The sequence below is a fragment of the Xenopus tropicalis genome, chromosome 1 (assembly GCF_000004195.4).
Source record: "Xenopus tropicalis strain Nigerian chromosome 1, UCB_Xtro_10.0, whole genome shotgun sequence".
Lineage (NCBI taxonomy): Eukaryota > Metazoa > Chordata > Amphibia > Anura > Pipidae > Xenopus > Xenopus tropicalis.
Window position 1 is genome coordinate 127,137,198 of NC_030677.2, and position 19,780 is coordinate 127,156,977.

The following is a 19,780-nucleotide window of genomic DNA, read 5'->3' on the forward strand; positions in this document are numbered from 1 at the left end:
GGCAGGTGGTGCCAAAAAAGGGCTGTAATTGGCTATTTTGCAGGCCCTATGTGGACTGGCAGCCTACAGGAGGCTCTGTTAGGCAGTACACCTTATGCAACCAAAACTTAACTCTAAGACAGGAATTCAAAAATAAGCACACGTTGCTCGCGAGCCACATGGTCCAATAGTGGACATGCAAAAATCCAAAAAGTAGGAAAAAAGCTTCAGCAGATTTACCGCAAACCATGTATTGTGGGTAGTGGTAACACAACATGTTTCGGGTCAATACCCTTTATCACTTGATAAAGGGTATTGACCCGAAACATGTCGTGTTACCACTACCCATAATAAATGGTTTGCGGTAAATCTGCTGAAGCTTTTTTCCTACTTTTTGGATTTTTGCAGTTGTATTTGGTTGCAGCACAGAGCAACAACTAGGAGCTAAAGCTTTTTTCATAAGTACTTTATACAAAGTTCACCAATAATTTTTTATTTTTGAATCAATAGTGGACATTGTGGTCTTGGTTTACATGACTCCAGATGTCACTTTTATGATCACCCATAAAACCCTGCAAATATGGAAAGCAGCAGTGAGTTTTCCAGTCGTGGACATGTCCTTTTAATTTGTCTAGATACTCTGGCCATATAATGTAACTGTGATGTGATGACTAAACGATAACACTGTTTAGTGCCTGCCATCTTTGGCTGTTACCACAGTGTTGAAAGACTTCCACGAAATGATGCCACTCTTTCCCTCATTACAATGTTCTTTTTAATGTTTTAACAAACCCTTAAACAAAAAAAGGTGATGGGAGGGGATGGGGTTGAAGACATGCCCTTGATCCAGAAACACTCTGGGCAACCAGTGACAAAGCTCTGCAGTAAAGATTACAGAAAGCGCACATAACAGTAATTTTGTGGAATGTTGCATTAACATACTTATTAGTAGAAAGTAATCACCATAAAGTATAACTGCAAACATTACTATCCGATATTGTGTAAACCTGCATTGCAGCTCCAGTGCTATTTTAACAAATAAAACATACTAAATAACACAGCATGCACATGTAATAGTTATTTAATTGCAAAACAACGTTCCCTCTAATTTCTTGTAGGCTGTGTGCTCCACAATTAAGGGCGTCTGCATATACAGATGGCTAAACAGCTTCTTAGTAAAAAAAATTTCCTTTGCACTCAATTTTCTGTGGGCACCGGTGTCATGTGTGTGTTGTGTGGCAACACAAAACTTAGAGAAAACGTTGCTCTCAAATAAGATGCTGCTGCTATGTACACATCTTAAAAGGGCACACAGGTAACAAACGTCCTTCTGGAGTTTTAACCCATGGCAAACAAAAATGACTGTTTTCTTTAGTTTCACGGTCACACTTTTTGTTGGCTGATTGCAATGGGTTAGTCCTCGGATAAAAGCACTACTTTTGCGACCACCTCTCTCCCATCTCCAGTGATTAGAATGTAGCAGCTGCGATAGCCAAACATCTACGTGAGAAACTTGTATATGAACAACAGTAATAGTTCATTAAAAACTGTTATAATGCCTTGTTATAAGATTAAGTAATAAAAGAAAACAAAAACATGTCAGTGGAGGCAAAAAAGAGGAATGAGGGAGAACAGTAAAGCTGGAAAAATGCACCCGTATTTGGGAACATGTGGCTGGTAAACAATTCTCCTTCCAACAGGCAACGTCTGCAAAGGCTTTATGGATGCACCATTTCCAGGAGTTTGGGATTAGACCGAATGCCAGCACTTTTTGCAGGATCCAGATTAGCCAAATTTTAAGGGGTTTGGAAACAATTCAAATCATTAATTTAATCTTCTGGAAACGGAATGTGACATATTTTGTTCACAGATAATACAATTTTTTTTTATTTCTTTCAAATTAGAATTTGCAATTTAGGTTTGGAATCCGTATGTGGATAATTAGGTATTTAGCTAACCCAAAAATTATGGATTTGGTGCATTTCTAAAAGTCTTTAAAAAAACAATTCTGCTGGGATTTCTACAGCATACTCACAAATCTGTTCAACTGAACAAATATTGGAAAAGTGACCCTGTGCATATGTGTTATGAATCCATCCCCTGCCAGAAGGCCATTTCTAATGCCATTATAATGATAGAGAGTATGGTACATATACTGGGAAAAAGTTGTAGGACATGAAGAAAAAGAAACAAAAATAAACAGGCTTAAAGATGTTACTTATTTCTTCCAATTTAAAAATCCCTCCCCCTCGATCCTTTGAGAAAATATGAAAGTAGAGGTCAATATTTGATCCCTTTATCCCATAGCATTTTTTACATGACAAAGTTAGAAGCATAGTTTACAGATTTCCTTAAGTTACTGACTTAATACAAAATATTTGACAGAGTTTTGTTAATAAAAGTACCAAAATTGCTCTTGTTCCGTTGCACATTTACACAGAATGAAAAATATATTTAAATTTATGTATGTTCAATATATACTATGTTCAACAAAAGCCCTTAAAACACAAAATTGGTGGCAAGTAATCCATACTTTCACATTAACTGTACAAATTCTGTATGCATTGCTAAGAAAACGTTCAGGACTGATTTTCCCAAACAAGAGGCTTTCAGTCTATGCTGTCTGGCCATGGCAAAATGTATTTTACAATGACAGAAAAAGAAAAGAAGGAAAATAGAATGCTCAGTCTTCTGCGTAGCTTCTGTTTCCTTGTTATAACAAACAATTAGCTCTCCAAGAAGGCTTAGTTTATAAAATCTGCCCATTTACAGTCTTAAAAGCCAATAAGACTTGCATATACATTAAGTTTTTTTATGTCTGTAATCCAAAGTAAATTCAAGTTTCCTTTATTGTACAATAGCTTTTGCAGTCTTTAAGTCGTAGCAAATACTGTACAATGCATTTAGGATTTCTCCCCTGGAGGCACCTGAAACCTGACACTCCACATGCCTTTGGCACAGAAGGGGTTGTGACCATAAGCTGACTCTTCCATGGAAATGACATCTCACAAGGCTCATGCTCCCATGATTTCCTTTGCCTTCTCAACTTGAATGGTGAGCTCTTTAAATGAGGGACGCTGACTGATGCTGTTGTTCCAGCATTCATTCATTATCCTATAAATCTGTTAATTAGGAAAAGAGAAATTTTAATAAACAAGGAGGTTATGTTGTAATGCAGGCCTATTTTCCCTGGCACAGAAACAAGCATGAATCAGCAGTTATCCTGTTAGTCTAGTTCAAATTAAGATAATCAAAAAATTAATTGAGATACTACTAAGAAGAACAAAAGATGCACACTAGCATTAACATTATGGTGCAATAAAGCCTCTGGATCTGGTGCAATAAACCATCTGGAGACCCTGCAACATAAGTTTGGCCCTACCATTTTTTTTTTTTTTTTTTTTGCATTTATGTATGTTACTGTGTTCAGGACCAAGTGGCAATTTAGGACTGCTACAGGACACAAAATGATTGGTAACCTGTATACACAGGACTGTCATGTATTGGATCCTTTTCTATTTTCAGATTATGAATTACTGGACTGGGGCAAATAGTAACAAACAACATAGCTGTATAATAACAGTTATGCTGTACAGACTTGGTTACAAGTTAAAATAGAAGTATGTAGCACTGCTGCCTTGCAATGCTAGTTGAAATATATCCGTGTAAGATTTGTTATCTAGTAAAATGAGAGCATCGGTGAAGGGTCTGACACTTGGAAATGTGTATGTGCGCATATGTACATATACTTATATATTATATACCTGTCATGCCCTGCCCCCTCTGTTAACATAACGTTGTATAATGCAGAGACTGCCAAATACAGGTTTACAGTCTTCACACTAATCGTAACTGAATGTAGCTATCCCCAAGTGCAGCCTTTCTTTTCTTATGAATACCAAGGTCAGGAGCAGAGAAACTCAAAGTAAGAATCTGTAGCAGAGCTGCATCTCCCATAGTTCCAAAGGATCATTATCTCTGCCCTAGGGAATAATTATTTAGCACAGCTATACTGGCTGCAAGCTGTTCAGCTGCCACTAAATAACAAGGTATTTACTTTTTAGTGACAGCAAAAAAAACGCAGAAACAGATTTTTAGCACTATGAAAAAGTTAATTGTATAAAAAAACATAATTATACCCTCTAAAAACCTAAATATGTCCTGTGTTGTAATTTTACTTTATACAACCGTCCCTGATTTAACTACATGAATGCCACAGATATGTTTTACTCATAATTTCTTTGTATAAACATATAACATATTGGCAGCAGTAGTAGAGAAATGCTAAATGTCATTGCGTCATTTGCACAGTAATGATACAGTATGCTGCTTTCAATTAGGTCTTCCCTATGTTAGACTTATAGTTAATAATGTTCCCTTTAAACTACAAAGGCTACCTGTAAGAAAAGTAAAATGTTTCTAAATACAAACACAGATGGTTTGCCAAATTTATATTCTAAAACTGGATGGCAGTGTAGTGACATCAGATACTATTGAAAATGCTACTATAGTTTAGTGCTAATTGCAAAATGTCATATGTCATGTCTTTTCCACAATGCACACAATTAGCTAATGCAAATGCTAATTGGCATTCATATTGTGTTTATGTTTTGCTGATTCATCAGGTGCAAGTGAATTGTGTTTTTTTAGGGGCATCATGCAAAAAAAAAAAAAAATAAAGACCTGGACCTTGCACCTTTTCAACTCTTGTTTCACTGCTCCCAGCTGTCTGTACCTTACTAAGAAATCTAGCATTTTGGCCGAAGGATAGAGGTGTGTTTATAGAAACTAGACACAAGGACAATTTTGCACTTTACTCTTGTGCTTGTACATGAATCCATACCTCATCAGGGCAGCCTTCAGGTTGTGGCAGTCTTCCTTTATTTTTTAGCAGTTCTATCAAATGAAATACAATCATCTGTCCTTGTTTATCATTTCCAATCATTCTCATGAACTCCTACAAAAGAATCAAAATGGGTTAACAGAGAAAGATCTCCTAAACTCATCTATTACGTTATACTCATAACCCACTCATAGTATCTTCTTAGACAGCCAAACCTTTCAGTTGCATCCTTTCCCCAACCCTCCAAGTACTCAGTAAGACTTCCCCCACCACCTCTTCTGCTTTGTAATGCGAATACATATAGGTTATCTGTCTAAATGCAGTCCTTCTTGTCTTGGCACCCCAGTCAATAGACTGGACATGACATAGGGGTTTAGGTGCATGGTTTTAGATTTCTAGAGATGGAAATTTAGTCCCTCTGCTTTCTGTGGTAAGCAGTGCAAAGGTTTTCATCATTTCAGTATGTATGTTTAAGTTCCTCAACCGCTAATGGTTTTGTTCCTGTGTGAATAAGCATGCACACTGTAATGAGACACTAGCATGCATGTCACTGCAGAGATAAAATGCGATTATTCTGTTATCAATTTTATGGCTTTTTGATTTAATCATTTTTCTCTCTTGATCCAAGCTAACCACCAAAGAAAATGATATACAGTTGACTGTAGAACAAGTCACAAGAGGTCATTTACCAAGACCCTACAAGTGTCAGAACACTACGGGGAGCAAAACTGCACCCTTTAGTGCACATTTAGTAAGTACTTGTGCTTGAGGTCTTGCTGCATTATGCACCTTACATTGCATTAAAAATCAAGCATGAGGTGCGGACTGCAGTGCTAGCTGGGAGGGGGGGTATGAATGAAATTAGAGGGCATGTGCCTTCCCTCACAACAAAATAGGCAGCACTCACTCAGCTATTAAACTGACCATTGGGTGCTCAGTCCAACAGGGTCCCTCCACTGCCGTACATGCAAATCCAAATGATTATAGGCAGCACTCTGTCTTAATTCATTAAAATGCCTGTATTGTCACAATGCAGGCAGCATTGTGCCTATGCATGTGCCTTGACTACCTCCCCCTCATGAATATAGCGCTGCTAAACACAGGAATTACTATAGGCTAAGGGGGAATCAAGGTCCTTTTCTCGCGATCTGCACCCACAGGAGCGGATAGCAAGGCAAATACAAAAAATATGATGGCCTGTTTTTTCACTCTGCACCCCATCAATAATTAAACCTATAATATGTATGTATATGTAGATTGTTACAGGTCATCATCAAGAACAAAGTAAATAAAAAAACAACTGAATAAACAGTATACACACACCAAAAGGATTATTAGGAACACCATACTAATACAGTGTTTGACCCCCTTTCGCCTTCAGAACTGCCTTAATTCTACGTGGCACTGATTCAACAAGGTGCTGAAAGCATTCTTTAGAAATGTTGGCCCATATTGATGGCTATTGATGGCATGATGGATCCATGTTCTCATTCTGTTTACGCCAAATTCTGCCTCTACCATTTGAATGTCTCAACAGAAATCGAGACTAATCAAACCAGGCAACATTTTTCCAGTCTTCAACTGTCCAATTTTGGTGAGCTTGTGCAAATTGTAGCCTCTTTTTCCTATTTGTAGTGAAGATGAGTGGTACCCGGTGGGGTCTTCTGCTGTTGTAGCCCATCCGCCTCAAGGTTGTGTGTGTTGTGGCTTCACAAATGCTTTGCTGCATACCTCGGTTGTAACGAGTGGTTATTTCAGTCAAAGTTGCTCTTCTATCAGATTGAATCAGTCGGCCCATTCTCCTCTGACCTCTAGCATCAACAAGGCATTTTCGCCCACAGGACTGCCGCATACTGGATGTTTTTCCCTTTTCACAACCATTCTTTGAAAACCCTAGAAATGGTTGTGCGTGAAAATCCCAGTAACTGAGCAGATTGTGAAATACTCAGACCGGCCGTCTGGCACCAACAACCATGCCACGCTCAAAATTGCTTAAATCACCTTTCTATCCCATTCTGACATTCAGTTTGGAGTTCAGGAGATTGTCTTGACCAGGACCACACCCCCTAAATGAATTGAGGCAACTGCCATGTGATTGGTTGATTAGATAATTGCATTAATGAGAAATAGAACAGGTGTTCCTAATAATCCTTTTGGTGAGTCACTTGTTCAAGTGATCATGTATAGGCTTGAGACTGGTATTCCTGCAGTGTTTACTCCTTCCTAGAAGGGAGTGTAGTATTCGTTAAACTGTTCAATTATTAAGCATAAAAGATACAATATGTTCCATTGCAAGAACTTTTTAAAGAGATCTTTTTCTGAATAACGAATGTGCAAACATGTACTGATGTACTGATGTACTGACCGAAGGTGGGCTTTTGCTCTTCTCACTGTAGGTGAACAACTCATAGAGAACAACTCCAAAACTCCACACATCTGATGCTACAGAAAATTTGCTTTCTGTCAGAGATTCAGGAGCATACCTGCAAAGACAAAATGTAGCAAAAAATTATTACAAACAATAAATGTATCTTTGACAGCAAAATTAGTACTCTGCAACACACTGAAAACTGGCTAAGCCAGTATGTGTAAGGGGTGGTGGCACACAGTCCACTACTCTCAGCCTTCATTTTGTACAAAGGCAAAAAAGAAGCAGATCCACTCCCATCCTCTTGCGTGTGTAATTGCACTGACAGGCACAGTGTTGGCCTAAGTGAAGCGGCCTGCAAAATCAAAATACTTTTGCGTTATTTAATACAATCTCTTCTCTGTATAACTACACTCAGGATCAATGCTGTTCCTGTCAGTAAAGCTACACACAGGAGGAGATCTGCTCTCTCCACCTGTATATAAAACATAGGCGAAGAGGACCTTACACCTTTTGTGTGCCCTCAGCCTAAGGTTCTTTATCACAGACCACCTCTCTAAGGTTTACCTAGAATACAATGCAATGTATTTAGTAACAGGAAAACACATGGCCGAAGGCTGAGTGGTTTTATACAGGTCATGGAACCCAAGGTGACTTCTAATATCCTCATATTTTACAACAGGGGGTTCATTATGTATTAAAATACACAAATTTCATTGAGTCACGAGACAGAAATGACATCACTAAGCACTGATAATATATATATTATATATATATATATATATATATATATATATATATATATATATATATATATATCATGAAATAATCCATGGCCGGCACACCCTTAAAATTCAAAAAAAATTTTTATTGAAAACTCATTGTTTAAACAATGAGTTTTCAATAAAAATTTTTTTTGAATTTTAAGGGTGTGCCGGCCATGGATTATTTCATGCTAAATACTCAGATTTTGGCTGTGCACCCCACAGAATACTAAAAGCCTTGGAGTGCAGACACCATCAGGACTGATATATATATATATATATATATATATATACATACAGCATGTAAACAGGCACTTACTTAAAAGAAGATATATTTATAAGCTTTCGAGAGCCTCAAAACGTTGTACTAAACCTGCATGGAGAAGCAAAGCTTTCTTTTTTGCTACATATAGTCTGAACATATATATAATCATTCAAACCAATTCTTTTAATTCTGCAACTTAACTAACTCATGAAGTAAAAGGATGGTACAAAGTGTATAAAATGAGTGCAAGCCAACTTTTTTTTTTTTTTAAATTTGCACCCTTTTCTGTAGATTAACTGCTTGACCTTTGGCCACACCTATTAATACAGAAGTGGTAGGTGTCCCCACTCCCTAACTTGTACCTTAGAATGAAATAAATACGTTTGGAGCTGGAGAAAAAACTACACTGTCTAAGTAACTCACAAATTAAACATTTAATTTCTAGATACAGGAATAAATAAAGACTTTGTGAAAGAGATTTTTGGCCTATTTACTATAATGGTCAAATGGGTTTACCATAAATTTTACATTTGGAATGAGGTAGAGAATGGCATTCTAGAAAAATGTCAAATTACTCTAAATATTTTTGGTAGTTTTTGAATTATTTACGTTTTTGCTCTCTGTGTGTAATATTACACTGGTAACTTGTTGCCACAGCTTTATTACCCTAAAAACCTGCTAACAGTTTAAAAGTCAAAATAGAAAATCAGTAGGAAGAGTCCAGAAAAGAAGTCAAGTAATTAAATCAGAACACTAATGCTAAGCCATCATATACTGATTTTCTGCTGCTGGGGTCAGTGACCACAACAATTAGATTTTCAGTTGAACGCTGCAAAAAGTAAAAAAAAAAAAAAAGAAGAAAGGCAAGTAATTCAATATAATTCAAACTAAATTATAAAGACAAGTTAAAAAGTTGCTTAAAATAGGTCCATGCTAAAAATTTATATTAAGGTGAACGTCCCCTTTAAAGTTACACCTGCTGTCATCCTGAAAAATATAGAAGGAAAACAGAGGGGGTCTTTCCTCTAAAGTTTAAAAGAGCTACATTACAATTCAAATATATGGGATGTGCACCATAATTATACAACAGGATTGCGGATTATAGCTGAAATCTAAATAATGTTTATGTATTAAAGAAAATGTGGTTGGTGGTTACAATCCTAACCCTAAGGAATATACTACAATTTCGGTAAGGTATGAAGAAAGCCCACTTCTGTATCCCTGAATAAGATATGTCATCCATGCCAAATGTTTTCAATAAAGCACAGCATCTGAGTGATACAAAGGAATAAAGAATAATAATAATAATGTCAACAGCTTGTGATCACAGTAGCAGAAGAGAGGCTTTTAAACAACAGCATTTTGACACACTGGGATATTTGTCTTTTATCCTTACCACCCCTTTCACAAGTTTAAAAATCGAACATATCTTACCAGAATATTGGACTTTCACCAGGTTCTTTGACTTTGTAATATTCTTTGTCTTGCGGCAGTACTTTAGTCAATCCAAAATCCCCTATTTTTACCCTGTTTTCATTCTCGACTAAAATATTTCTCGTTGCCAAATCTCTGTGAATGTACCTTTTAATGGTAAGATATTCCATTCCCTAGAAAACAAATGAATATTCTGTAGCTGTGAGTTACACAAAACACATGATCTTAACAGTAATTTTAACCTCTAATTGGTGCTTGTTTCCAAATGAACATCAACGAATTACAAATAACAAAAGGTGCTTACTGACTGACTTACATCAAAGCCAGATAATTATCACATTGCTATATATTTGAGTCTCCACTGGAGTAATCTGGAATATGATTCATGTATATTTTGTTACCCAATCTCTTGCAGTGGGTTGGGTTTTTAGCATGCTATATAGATCATAATGTGTTTCTACTTGCATGCTTTAATGGACAAGGAAACAGTTTTTGGTGTAAGATATGAATTGGATACCTGAGCTCCAACCCACATCACTTACCCAAACTATCATTCTTCTGTTTATAAAAATTATGAGGAACTAATAAAAGAAACCATTTTAGTTAGTTAAGTTTTCCTCCTAGTAAAGTGCCTGTGCCTTTATTAAATGTAACCCTCAGGTGTACAAGACAGTAATCCAATGAGATTCTACCGTTAAAATCACTTTTTCACCTCCTTTAAAATCAGGTATGTGTTTGGGAACATACTGCATCAAAAGCTGGCTCCATTACACAAGTTTAAATTGAAGGGAAACTCCAAAGGGTAATGTCCCAGTTGTGGTAAGACGTATTCTAAACCCCTATTTCAGTTACTGAACCAATTGCCTGACATGGATGCAGTTCCTCTTTAGTTCTACAACTGATGATGTCCTGTAGACAAATGTTAGCACCCAGTTTGGTCAAAATTACAATCCAAAAGGGAAAATTGAAGGAAGGTCTGTTGAAGGTATTCCCAAAGACCAATACTTTCCCAAATGTTTAAGAATTATGAACAAACTCTAAACATGAATGCCCACCTTAAATAACCATAGTTGTTTTTTAATAGCTCTCTCTCTTTGTTTAACAAACTGCATTCACATTGTAAACACTAACGTGAAAACCATAGACAATAAAAAAAGGTTACCTTGCATATTTGGCTTGAATATTGTAAAAGCTTTTTGAAGTCCAATCGGTCTTTATGCTTTTGTAAATAGTCTCGTAAGCTTCCATAGGGCAAGTATTCCATAATCAATCTAAGATTTCGACGACCTTTTAAACATAAGTATGCATTGTAATTTGTGTGGGAATTGTATGCAATCAGAACATCTACACTAAACTGCTAAATAACAGATCACTAAGCAGTAAAAAATAAAATTCATTATCACTGCTAATTTTATAATTCAATAGAAAAACTTACTGTTATAGCCTGCACAGTACTCCTAGAGGTGACACCCACCATGTGGGTGCAACGACTTCTATAATTATTACAGCTTAGTATACTATCACAATGCCTATATAATGAAAAGACCGGGGCTAGTGTTTAATAGGAGCACTGTAGCAGAAATAAAGGATATATATAAGATTATCCATGCTGTTTGCAGAGTATGGCACACACAGTCTACCCTGCCTGTGTGTGCCATAATCTGTCTGCCCTGTGCTGCCTGTGGGAGGTGAACCTGGCAGTGGTTTGTTCTGGGAGTTTGTTAGCAGTTGGAAATAGTCAATATATGGTCCCTAAGGTGTGTAATTATATGCTGGAGGTTGCTGTGATATCCACGGGGGAAGAAAGAAAAGCGGACAATGTACTGTTAACCCTATACATCCAGGCAGCTAGTTTATTTAGGAATCCAAGAAATCTCTAAGCAGGGGAGTGACACCTGGTAACCCCATGGCAAGTATATATCTGTGCCCCGTCCTCCCCATGTTTAGCAAATTCATGGCAGGTTCTCCTATCCCACCCATAGGTGCAAGAGGGAGAGGAGATCACATGACCTTATTGTGCTCCATTCTCACCAGGCATTTTGGAGCTGCGGGGCCTGTTCCCCAATAATAAGAGCCCTGCAAACGTATGAAGGGTGGTCCAGATAGTTCCAGCTTACAAACACTTACCTGCGCTGTAACACACTCCCTTGTATCTCACTATGTTATCATGTTGGAGTGATTTAAGGATTTCAATTTCTCGTTCAAAGTCCCTCAGGTACTCCTCAGTGGTATGCTGCAGCTTTTTTACTGCCACAACTTCACCAGTATTGTCTTGTAGTGGGTCATAGCGGCACAATTCAACACTTCCAAAATTACCCTTTTAGGAAAGTTGAGAACAAATTTTATCAGTGGCACATCAGTCTATTAATAAAATTAAATCTTTATATAAATATACACATAATTTTGTTTCTAACAACAACAATAAAAAAGCAAAGTAGGGAAAAAAACATCAGATAATCATTGTGGTAATAATGTTTTCCTTTTTTAACATCCTCCAAAACCCTATTCAAACTGTGTTTTGAATACCTTGTGTTTTTTTTTAGTTTGCCAAAAAATCATGGCTCTATAAATTCTAACTTCTGATTGGCTGTTATAGGAGACTAGACCTATAGCAAAATTTGTACCTATTACAAAACCCCATATCCGTTTTATGGCCCTTACCCTATTTGGTTTTTAATGTTTAGTGACCTAAGCAACCAGGAAGATCTTTAAATTACAAACATGGATTTTTTTTTTTTTTTTAAAAGTCTGAAAAGAAAAACACACACACACAGGTCATAACAAAAAACTATTCAAGAGTGTATCATTTTTTGCAATTATAGTATGCATTTAAAAGACACAATTGATAAATACAGCTATTAGATGCATTCGTTAAAGTAACTCTGCATTTATAACAAATCATGACTGAACCAAAATTTGCCACAGCCAATTATTTACCTACTACAAGATTATTTAACAGAGCTACTTAGTTAAAAAGTTTAGCAAGAAAAAACTCTAATTTTATAAAACTAGATTAATTTAGTAACACAAAAAAGTTCTATACTGATGAGGATTTAAAAAAAATTGCATAGAAATAAAGAACAATTATGATGGTTTCCCTTTAACCTAGATTTTGTTAACTCTCTACAATAATTAAGGGTGTCACAAATGGATTTATGGATTTGGCTGAATATCACATACTTTGCAATAGATTTGTCTAAATACTGAATTTAACCCAAACCCTATTACTAATGTTCTAAAAGCTTTCTAGTTGGATAGAAAGGTTGCCTATTCTCTATATTTATAGCCATTACTACGTTTATGTGTACTGCACAGTGAATAAACAACAAAACGTACAAGAAGAACAAGCAATAAAAGCGTACCTTGCCAAGTTGCTGCAAGAATTTAAGATGTCTTTCTTCAAAAGGAGGATCTCGGTCTTCAAAGCCTCCAGAGAAACCAAAAGCCCCAATTCTCATATTTTGGAGAAAGTCAGTTTCTGCCAGTAACTCATAGTCTGTAAAAGATTGACAAAATAATACAGCAATTTTTAGACATAACAGGGAAAAATCAGTCATTATATATTAAATTATAACCTGATTAATGTCATGGACTTGAAAGTCTACAATGCTGCTTTTAAAGCTCCATTTTTACCAGCACTGTGGATTCCATGTTTGTGGTCTTTGATCTATGCCACCTCAATGTTTATTTGCCAACATGTGCAGATGCATAGCTTCCATCACTTAAAGGCATAATCTTTAGGCAAATAACATATATACCTGGAGTAAACAAGCTATTAAGGTCCCTTATTATCGCCCTGAATGAAGGCCGAAAATCTGGTTCATAGTCCATACAGCTGTTAATTAAATTTGCGAGTTCTATCCATTTTGGTGCTGGAAGTTGATGTCTATCTTCATAAAACTGTAATTTCTAAAAGATAAAAAGTCATGTAAGTTTATGACAGCATCAGCTTAACAGATAAAGAAAACTTGAAAACATATTTTAGCAGTAGAATTCTAACCTATTAAAGATCCTTTATTGGGACAGTAATAATGAAGCCCAGCAAGTAAAGGTAAGTAAAGGTTTAAACTGGTGGCACGTAAGTATTGTTTAAAGGTTTGACAGAAAAGGGAGGATTAGCAAGGAATTCCAGAGACAAGCAAAAGAAGTTTCAGAGAATTCTTGCAGTTAGGGATGGGAAAGTTGCAGTTAGGGACGACCTATGCTTGTGTAGGTCAGTTTTACTATCAGAGACGCTGTTCACTGAAATAGACTCTGGCAGTGGATGGGGGCATTTGTCTGGGGGGGGGGTTAGTTCTTGAAAAATTACACACTTTTGTACCTATATGCTAGCCACACTTTTCCAGTGGTGAAATTAACAAAGCTTTAAGGATAAGAATGCAAATACTGGATAAATCAGTGACAACAGTACTCACTCTTTGGCTATCAAGAGCAGTAAGTGGTTTATCACCACCACTGTATATTTCCCATAAGGTGGTGCCAAAACTCCACTTATCTGATGCTTGAGTGAGGTGCTTTGAATTATCAATGCACTCAGGTGGAACCCAAGGAATTCTCTCCAAAAGAACTAAAAAATAAAAATATTCATTATTTAATTCATTATAACATTAAGTTGTCCATTTTCATTGGAATAATAGAAATAAGGATTCTTTTTTATTTTACATTGCATACCTTTACACTTGCTCCCTCCTTCAGCAGGAAAAACTGGGTTAATTTAGCCCTCTACTTTATTTAACTTTATTACTAATTAAAATAAACTTCCTGTATGTATTATGTGTCTGTTCTGGCAGCAAGAGGCAAGGAAATGCTCATTATCTCCCCTTGAACTGGCAAGGGGAAAGGCAATAAATTACCCTATTCTTGCCATAATGATGCTAGAGTTTCTGAGGAATGTCACTGTAGAAAAAAACTACAACCATTTGCATAGTGCAATAGCACACTTTTAGCACAAGTCTGATTTATTTATGTAGTTTTAACACAGGCCTAGATTAGACCTATAGCCACTGACTGATTAGTTTTGCTTATGGAAATCATAAAAATAATGATAATAAAGACTCAGGAAAATTAGGAACTTTCTAAATAAAGTCAATGAAACAATATGTACTGTTTCTGAAATAATCAAATTACTCTTCAGTATTCCCACTCTTCGCAATCTATCACTCTTTATGCAGTGAGAGTCTTGATGGGCGGTCAAATTCACTGATGTGTGATACCTTTGCCAAGGCAATGAATTCAATTGTACTGTCTTTTGCAAAAAATTGTGAAGTGAAGGATTCTGATACATAAAGTCCCTCTGCTTTCTATAGTGGGTGGTACACAGATTCTCCAGAAAGCAGAGGTACTTCAAGTCCCAATATTCAACAGTTTACAATGCAACATGGTGAGGGCGAGGTTACATTATGCTGTAACAAAGTTAGTATGGCTATGTAAAAAATGTATATTCATTTCTAGAATTTCAGATAATGTTTAAGCAACATTTCTGCATATGTCCAACTGAATGAGCTCCTGTTAAAAAGGGAGTATAAGACCAACAGAACATGTGGAATTTGAAAGGCAGTACTCTTATTCCTCATCTGATAACAGTGATACAACATGTAGACTTACTTTCTTTAGGTAAGACCGTAATGCTTATTCCAGGATCACTAAGTTTAATAAAGGGTGGGTTACCAGTCTTCCTATCTTCTTCTCTGATCAGCAGGATGTTTTTTGAACACACATTTCCATGCACAAGATTTCTATCTTCCTACATCAAGAAACCATAAAGAAAAAGCTATGCTTCAGTAAATTTCTTACATCTGTAGATGAAAATTATTCTTTGTATCCAGCTCAACAGATAATGACCCCCCCCCAAGCCCAAATTACCAAGCTATAACAACAAAATTTTTTTATTTTTTATTTTTAAAAAAAAAAAAAAAAAGGACTAATTGATCATTGCAATATTAGATATTCTTTTTCATAAATAAATACGTTCTTTATATTTACAGCTAAATCAGTCTGCATTCCCACTTATATTACATAGATAAGATGCTGATAAGATGCATATAAATGGAGGCAGAAAAAGTGTTTGTGTAGATTCTAATTCATCCAAGTCATGGTATTTCTGTAGTAATAAGTCAAATCAACTGGACTTGTCGTGTTTTTCTTGATGATTTGCCAGTCATCCAACAGGCTTTCTCAATTCAGAATGACTTGTACAAAGATCTTCCTGGAATAAATACTCTGGAATGCTGCTTCAATCATCATAATCTGTACCAGCATAACCAGCATGGGGTCAGGAATCTCATGAAGGTAAATTTGTTGATTGTATTAGCATGATTAGATCTTTGAGGTGTTATTAAACTGTCCAGGAAGAGGTGCCAAAACAGCATTGTATGTGGCAGACAAAAAATCTTGCCCCCCCCCCCCTTTTTTTTTTCAAACTTGGATTTTCTGTTTTCACATATATGGCTTCTTTAACACCTCTTTTAAACCAGCCCCCTCTTTTAAACCAGACCAATTATCAGCAGCATTAACTCTGTGACCTACAATGTGGCAAAATACCTAGCCAAGATCCTAGCCATTTTGGTTGAGCACCACATCCAGAACTCCAAGGATTTTACAAACAAAATCCAAGGGTTGGTACTGGGTACATAAGAAACCATGGTCTCCTATGATGTTACTTCTCTTTTTAAGTGCATTCCAATTTCAGAAACAGTTGAAAGAAAGGCCCTAGATAGCTTCAAAAGAATCACTTACAGTCACTGACTCTGATATGTTTATGACACCTGGACTTTCAGTGAACACATCAACAAAGCGGACCACAACATCAAGTTTACATGGGAAGATGTGCAAGATAACACACTAGCTTTCTGGACTGCTTGGTAAGAGTCAGAGTGGATGGAAAGCTGGAAATAGAGGTGTACAGGAAACCAAGCCACATGGGTCCATTACCTGCTGTTTGACTCCCACCATCCACCAGATTGCAAACTGGGGGGTTATAAGAAGCCTACACAGGGTTGGACTGGGGGGTGCAGGGCCCGCTGGGGCTGCCGCCTGAGCAATATTGGAGCAACATTCCAGGGTATTTATTCCAGGAAGATCTTTGTATAAGTCATTCTGAATTGGGAAAGCCAGTCGGATCATTGGCAAAAAGCCTTCAAGCAAATCACCATAAGTCCAGTTGATTTGACTTATTACTATAGAGAAAGAGAAACAGTGGGTCCACAGGCCTCGGTGCCAGGGCCAGAACTAGGGGTAGGCAGAGGGGGCACCTGTCTAGGGCGCAAGTATGAGGGGGATGCCAGGAAGGTACCTCTCCTGCTTACCCCTAGTCTGTACTTGCGGGCGCAAGGAGAATGCAGGGGCGAAGTGGCTGAACAGGTTGTCTAGAGCGCCTGGTCGGCATGACCTGTCCATACTCTGTGCAGACACACAGACTGGATTTTGCAGCAAAAATACATACTCACATGTGTTAGCACCCAGGCCGATGCGCGTCTTGGTGCAGACACAAGAGGGAGTAGAGACCAGTGAACTGGCTGATTCTTGGCCTGCATATAATCAGCCCCATCTGGCAGTAACCTTAGCACCTCACATCTAAGTTAGACTGCATATACAGGTATGGGACCTGTTATCCAGAATGCTCGGAACCTGGAGTATTCCGGATAAGGGATCTTTCCGTAATTTGGATCTCCATAACTTAAGTCTGCTAAAAATCATTTAAATATTCAATAAACCCAATAGGATTATTCTGCCTCCAATAAGGATTAATTGTATCTTAGTTGGGATCAAGTACAAGGTACATTTTTTTAAAAATTGGAATTATTTGCTTATAATGGAGTCTATGGTAGATGGCCTTTCCGTAATTAGGAACTTTATGGATAATGGGTTTCCAGATAAGGTATCCTATATCTGTATATATCTTTACAATAAGCCAAATACTATTCTTCATCTACAGTCACTAGCCTATTAACAGCACTGCACATGAGAATATGACTACAATGAACCACATACCACCCCTCTCCACTAATCTCTTGTCTTTAAAGGCTGCTAAGGGCAAACCTAAAACCACCAACATATTAACAAAACAGATACAATATAAATAAAAACAATGTTTTCTTTGGAGCCATTCTCACTTAGCTAAACCATTTTATTGCAATCCATGGGACAGACACATTTATATACAGGAGTATTTTGGAACACTTGTTATACTCACGAGAAAGTGCATTGCCCATGCCAACTGTTTTGAAACTTCTAGTTTCCACATGATATTTATTGCATTTTTGTTTCTCTTCAAGTATGTGTCAAGTGACCCATATTTTGCATATTCTTGAACCAGAATGCCTGTGTTAAAAAGTCAGAAATAGGGCATAAGAACTTGCATAGCATGGCTGTTTTAATAAAGCGACATTTGCTATAGCTTTTGCAAGAAGCATCTAGAAATGGCATACCCCTCAATTTACTCAACTCAAAAAGCTCTCTATATAGCCATGTTAAAAGTATCCTGCTCCCAAAAACATTGGGTTTTTTTGCAGTAAAAGAAAAATTCTAAGAAACTTTTTAATAATTATATATTTAAAGGTTTAAAACTTACAATAACAACCAGGGTGATGTTACAGGGCTGATTATTACATTCTGATGCTAACTGCACGGGTTTCAGAGCTGCCATGCACTAATAATTTGTATTATTTACGAATTAGCCTTAAATTGTGACATTTGTATTCTATATATACAGTATATTGTAAGTTGGCTCCTAAACTCAGTAACTGACAGCAGCACAGAGCATGTGCAGTGAATCAGTAAAAAGAAGATGGGGTGCTACAGGTAGGCTGGTTTTTCAGTAGGGTTGCTTAGACAATTGATGCAGTGATTGGCCAATCATGGATCACCGCATCCTAGCCCTGCTCCCATGACGTCACTGCCCTGCCCAGTGATATTAAGCCCTGCCTCCTTCCCCCGAGTTCCCAAGCAGGAGAGGTGGAAACCCTAGCTACAGCAGGTATATTTTGAGGCACAGATCTTCACTGCTAAAGGGATATGCTTGCCTTGGGCTGGTACAGAAGCCCAAAACGGGGAGGCATTTAGAGGTTTTAGAAACCAGGATTAAACTCATTTACACTGAAACCACTAATGTCTGGTCATTTATTAAAGTTCTGCATGAAATGAAAAAAAACTAAAACCGTAAAGACTGCAGTTTTTTTCATATTGTCACACAAAAGCAAGGGTTAAAAAAAAACCCCCAAAAACTCCAAACCTTTAAAACCAAGAAACAAAAAAACTTCTTCCAGTTGTAAAAAAGACATTTGCCAGCTTTTATATGGCATATATTTGCTTATGGATTTGTCATGGTTTTTTCGCCCAATAAATCAAGTTTTTTTTTCTGTGGCAAAATCGTATTTTGGAGTTAAAAATATAAATCATGAAAAATAAAAATATTACTAAATGCCCCCATAGTGTACAGCAGTTCTACTCTACTACTTTAGTCAAGTTTTACTTTCACTTCAAAAAACTTGCTGAAGTTAAGCCATGTTCCCTGTATTGTATTGTTCTTTTTGTATATTTATTACTGTGCCAGACTTAGTGGTAAGATGTAAAAAATATACTTACTCTCATCCCCACACACACAGACCCCATAATTTAAAATCAAATGCTTGTAAGACAGTTGACTCATCATACTTGCTGCCTCAAAAAAGGACTGCAAAAGAAAGTAATTGTAAAAAAGATCAGAAAATCTTTAAATTGAATGTTCTGGTGAACTTATGATAATGCAGAAGAAAACGTTTACTTACAGACTTAAATTATTTAGATTTTAAGCTCTATGGGGCAGGGGCCTCTATCCTCTTGACTCTGATTCTTAACTTCTTGCAACTGTACCTTGTATTTATTATTATACTTTGTATTTATCTATTATTATTTTAATAAACCCGTTTGTATTAATCTATTCTACTGTACAGCACTGCGTACATAAGTAGCGCTTTATAAATAATATATACATACATAAATGCACTAGACGCATATCGCTCATGAAAAGAAGATACTGAGAAACAAAGATACTGCTGATTTGCACTGGTTAATGTTTAGTATGTTATAAAATGTCCTATTCCCAGCAACTTTGCAATTGGTCTTTATTGCTTTTTTTCCCCCTCTGTTGC

General features: G+C 36.8%; 1 protein-coding gene across 1 annotated transcript in view; it reads right to left on the reverse strand.

Moving 5' to 3' along the window:
- Nucleotides 1-735: 735 nt before the first annotated feature.
- jak2 (Janus kinase 2 (a protein tyrosine kinase)) overlaps nt 736-19,780 on the reverse strand; it is an 87,191-nt gene continuing 68,146 nt past the window's right edge. Inside the window, 12 exon segments of the mRNA NM_001097165.1 lie at nt 736-3,101; nt 4,823-4,936; nt 7,188-7,305; nt 9,654-9,826; nt 10,816-10,940; nt 11,781-11,970; nt 13,016-13,149; nt 13,412-13,562; nt 14,069-14,220; nt 15,258-15,396; nt 17,845-17,972; nt 19,236-19,323. Coding sequence (NP_001090634.1) covers nt 2,994-3,101; nt 4,823-4,936; nt 7,188-7,305; nt 9,654-9,826; nt 10,816-10,940; nt 11,781-11,970; nt 13,016-13,149; nt 13,412-13,562; nt 14,069-14,220; nt 15,258-15,396; nt 17,845-17,972; nt 19,236-19,323 — 1,620 coding nt within the window. The 3' untranslated portion in view covers nt 736-2,993.